The sequence below is a fragment of the Lathamus discolor genome, chromosome W, assembly GCF_037157495.1.
Source record: "Lathamus discolor isolate bLatDis1 chromosome W, bLatDis1.hap1, whole genome shotgun sequence".
NCBI classification, from domain to species: domain Eukaryota; kingdom Metazoa; phylum Chordata; class Aves; order Psittaciformes; family Psittacidae; genus Lathamus; species Lathamus discolor.
In genome coordinates this window covers 28,829,472-28,834,562 of record NC_088908.1, presented here as the reverse complement: position 1 = coordinate 28,834,562, position 5,091 = coordinate 28,829,472, and the positions used below count along the sequence as shown (strand labels likewise).

At 46.7% G+C, this 5,091-nt stretch overlaps 1 protein-coding gene across 1 annotated transcript; it reads right to left on the bottom strand.

The window, feature by feature from the left end:
• Positions 1 to 1,189: 1,189 nt before the first annotated feature.
• Positions 1,190 to 2,817, bottom strand: LOC136004484 (protein phosphatase 1 regulatory subunit 3E-like). Its single transcript, XM_065661007.1, is given in 3 exon segments — positions 1,190 to 1,363; positions 1,492 to 1,524; positions 2,071 to 2,817. Coding segments are annotated over 3 exon segments (954 nt in total).
• Positions 2,818 to 5,091: the final 2,274 nt, after the last annotated feature.

The following is a 5,091-nucleotide window of genomic DNA, read 5'->3' as shown; positions in this document are numbered from 1 at the left end:
TGAAAAGTACATAGCAAGGAAGACCTCTTACTTCATCCAGAAGACCCCAGTCCAAGACCACCAGATGGCAGTGAGCAGGCGTAAAGGGGAAGGAAATAATATTAATGAGTTCTTAGAACTAATTCTAATAATCTCCTATGCTTGTGAAATTTGATAATATGTATGTTTGTGTGTAATAAATATCTAACTTGTTGAACTCTTGGTGTGCGAGTTAGGAGGAGCGATCCCCCTCGCACCCGGCACCGCAATAAACATACCTGCTTTATAACTTTGTGAGTTATGAAGTTCTGTTCTGTAAATCAGCATAAGAAATTCAACTAAACTGTTAACAGGAATAAAACTGAAAGTCTTGCTTGGGATGCAGACTGAAATTATGGCTTCAACTCTTGCCACCTCTAATTCCTTTGGTGTAATTCCACACCCTTCCCACTGACCTGAGCACAAGTAGCTTCATAGGACCAATCTTACCAAAACAAACAGCAGATCCTGACAAACTTTTGTGACAACATGCCACATGAATTTTGAAACAGAACACATGCTTTTTAAAATCTCTGTGTATTGCATTTCAACTAGTGTGTGACATTTTCTTTTCTAAGTATGTCTAAACACATGAAACAGGGTTCAAAATTAAAAAATAAAATAAAAATATAATTGCTTAAACCCATTAATAATTTTTACAGCATGATGTAACACATCTACACCTGGGGGCATCTGTGTTCTTGTCTTTCTGGGTTCAAAACCGCAATCTTACCCTTAACCCTGCCCTGTCAGGCCCTTAATCCCGCAGGGCAATTAACACCAGCCAGCGAGGCTCTGAACATGGATCCAGCCCCTCACCGGAACAGGGCTTTGCTTAAACAGGATTAGAGAAGGACAGCGGCTGGGCGATCACCTGACACTGCCCTGTGCGTTACCAGAACCTAAGCCTGCTGAAGGTGCCGCAGCTGGTGCTGACTGCCGGCACCGGGAGCCTGTGTCTGCACCTGTTGATCCTGGTCCTGACCAGGGGATTCTACCAATGCCCTGCGGCCGTCTCTGCCCTCCCTCCCTGCTCTGGAGGGAGCTGCAGCGCACAGGGAGGCCGGAATAATGTTGAGCTCTCCTGTGAGATGAACCCACTGGGCCTCATCCCTCCATTGGGGCGGGACCGGGCTGCCAGTCCCCTGGGGTTGCACACTCCCTCCATGCCTCAGATGAAGTGGATCCAGGCGGAGCTGTTGGGGTCCTGTGGCAGACCAGTGGTGGGTGGGCCACGCTGCCAGCCCCACAGCCGATAGTTCTTGCCCTCCTTGTTGTCCCAGTATTCAGAGCCAGCGATGCGGTAGCGGACAGCAAACTCCAGTGATATAAGGAAAGCAAGTGCCTGGAAAACATAGGGTTAAAATATTTTTAGCTTAACTTAGGTCTAAGATAGAGAACAATGTTTGTTTTGTAAGTCTGTGATGTGATAACAGAATTTAGTAGTGCCACCAGCATGGCCTTGGCAGCGACAGCAACGCCCAAGGGCAGGAGGGAGGTGAAGCGGTAGGTGATGCTGAAGCACGGAATCGGAGTCTACAACTCAAGGAGAGTTATAAAGCAGGTATGTTTATTAAGGCGCCGGGTGCAAGGGGGATCGCTCCTCCTCACTTGCACACCGAGGAGTTAAGCAAGCAGATATTTATTACACACAAACATGCATATACATTAGGTTCCTGAGAGAGCAGCGGGGCTATTACGATTAGTTCTAAAAACTCATTTTCATAAGTCTCCTTTTGGCGCTTGCACACTGCCCTCTGATAGTTGTGGGCAGGGGTCTTCAAGATGAAGTAAGTAGTCTTCCTCATGTGGGCAGGGGTCTTCAAGATGGGCAGACAAGGAGTATCCGAAGCTAGCAGATGTTCAGGAGGCACTGTCTCCAAACTAACTGATAATTGGAAGGATGGTAAGAAATAATTCACTCATGTTAGTAGGGCTACTAAATTCTGTTATCACACCACAGACTTACAACACAAACATTGATCCCTATTTTAGACCTAAATTAAGATAAAAGCATTTTAACCCTGTTTTCCAGGCACTTGCTTTCCTTATATCAATGCCGTCCGCCGGGCCGGGTGCCTGGTAGGCGGCGGGTACCTTGGCGCATCTGGCCCAACTGTTGAGTGTGTATCGCACCGACACGGCCTTCTCGTAGGCCAAGTTGAGGACGCGCACGGCGCCGCGCAGCCCCGCCGGCTCGGCGCGCACCCACTACAGCCGCACTCTGTGCTGTTGCATCCACTCAATGAAGCCGGGGCTGGCGCCGGGCTGCGGCGGGAAGAGTGGCTCCAGCAGCGGCGGTAGCCCGAACAGCATCGGCTCCAGGTCGCCCAGCGCCGGCAGCTTCCAGGGTCTTGAAGAGGTCTGCGGTGGCAGCGGTGGGGCACCACCACAGCGGTGGGTGGGCAGCGGCACTTGCGGCAGGTCGGCCTCGCAGAACTGGCGCACGGAGGTAAGCTCCAGGCCGAGGGAGTCGGCGAACTGCACCGTCTTGCAGCGGGACGGGCTCTGCTGCAACGCCGGGTGCAGGCTGCTGTCGCCGGGCGTGGGCAGCGACTTGGCCCGGCGGCGCTGAGTGGGGCTGGGCGGCACGGTGGGCAGCGAGGGCTCCCGGCAGCGGGGCGGCTGCGGCTTCTCGTCCGCTGCTTCCCACCCCACGAGCGGTGTCGCGGTGTCGCCGTCGGGGCTGCAGGCCGCCTTGTGCTGCTCGACCAGGCTGCCATAGGGACAGGCGCTGCAACTGAAGTTGCGAGGCAGGTAGAGTCGGGGCGACGGCGTGGGCGAGCCCGCTTTATCCATGGGGGAGCTGGCGGGAGTAGCGGCTGGCGCAGGACCCGGGACCCGCCGCCCGGCCGGGACTCCTCCTATTGTTAGCGTAAGAATAAACACATAACCACCGGAATGGTTATATGAGGTGCTTTACTGCAGCGCTGGGAAACCAGGGGCACTCGCCCAAATCTGGCTTCGACCTCGTCACATCGCGTTCGCAATTTATACACTAAAATTTGGTTACTAATACATATTTAACACGGATTGCATCATTAACTACTACAAATGTATCAAGGATTGCCACATCAGTCTATTACGACATCAGCCTCTTCTGCGCTTGCGCAGCCTCTTCTGGTGGTCGCATTGATGAAGTAAGGAGTCTTCCTCAGATGAAGTAAGAAGTCTTCCTCGCTCTGTCCTCCTTCACCTTTCTGTTCTTTGGATATATCCCAACCATTGTGTGGACGCCAGTATTGTCTTGTTCTCACTTGACTACCCTGGTGTGTCCATTAGTTTCTACTTCGATAGACTTTCACAATACTTTTTAAATCCACCCGTATGCCCTTTACCGTATGTAATTATGTTAGCTCTTACCACCTAGCCTACCATTGTTAACATTGGTTACTGAATAACTCTGGTACAAAACTACAAACTGTCCTGGAAAATTACAGTATTTCCAAACCCACACTACTGATTTATAAATTTTCAAATATAATCATTTCTAATGTTTAGTTATCGTAAAATTTTGCCTTTTTCTCTAACATTTCCCCCCTTTGAAAATACTTCACTTAACTTAAGTAAGTATTTTCATTCTCTTAGGTAGCTGTCTCCTGATAAGTCAGTGGAGGTGTAGGGTATTTCAGATGTTTCCTAGTTACTGCCTCTATGATTCGATGGGTCCATGCCCTGTTTTGGGCTATTTCCTTTCGAATACAAAGATACATCAAATATAGCATTAAAAATACAATCAGTATCACTATTATAGTTTGTACGAGGGAATGGACCCATCCTGTGAGGTGAAGGCCTAGATCATCAAAAAGTGCTCCGATCCAATTTTGTTCAATATATTCTTTTTCTTTTTCCGTTTCTTTTTCAATGTTGTACAGCTGGGAAATGTCGTATTCTATATCTGTGGTCACGTTAGGAATGTGAATACAGCAGTGATCCACTCTGTCCTTTAAATATCCACAAACACCATGTTCCTTAAGTAATATGTCCAATGCCATTCTGTTCTGCAAGGTCATTTTAGTTGTGGCTTGTAATTGCAATTTATATCTTTGAATCCCTTTTTTTGTTATTCTGGCTAACCTTTTTGTTTGACTAAACAGGTTGTCAATCATTTCTCTGTTTCAATATGCTGCCACTGGGGCAAGTAGAGATTCAAAAGCCCATCCTATCTTAACTCCTGTTGAGGGCTCCTGCCAAATGTCTTCATCATTATTGTCGTTATTATCTATATCTCTTCTTGTTCGAATTTGTAAGATTTCTAATTTGCCTTTGAATGGTGAATTTTTCCAAATTGGACAAAGAGTCGGTAATCCTAAAGTAATTTCTTTAGCTGGACCTTCCATGGGTAGGTGGGTAGTCCAGGTTCCGTCACTTGCTGCCTAAACGAAATGTCCCATACTATGCACTGTTGAATATTTACAATCCATATTGTCAATGGGGACTTGTATTACTTTTCCTCCAATTTTCAGTCCTCAGCACGTGCATCCTGCCTTTAAAGCAATCTTGACTGGAGGTATTGTAATTTCCTCAGGGTCAGTGTCACAATCTAAGATTCTGGTACAATTCCACCAAGGAACATTTTTTATTATATTTTGACTAACCCTATTTATGGACAGTAAGTTACTGATGTTTATATTTTCTGTTACATTTTGTTTTCCTGTCCATCTAAGACACCAAGAGATGTTCCCAATATATTGGAATTTCTGTAAAATGCTCACTGACCAAATTGTATTCCAGTCTTGTTTTGAACTATTTGTTTTTCCACATTCCCACACCCTTTTTTGCCTGTTTATCTTGATTTCTTTCTTATAAATGCATTTTCCCCATTCATCTCTTACAGAGGTAAATTGAGCATTTTGGTATCTCTCACAGACTGACCTTAGTACTAAAACTGCAGGATCTCCAAAAACGCCTTCTTCTCGATATTCTGTCACTGTCATGTTTTCCGTTACCTCCTTTTCCTGACAAGTGATTGCTCTGTTAATTTCTGAAAGTGAGAATGTTATTATTCCCCATTCAGTTGGTTCTCCTGCCGCTCTGGGTATTGGTAAACAAGCTGTTATTCTACTTGTGTTT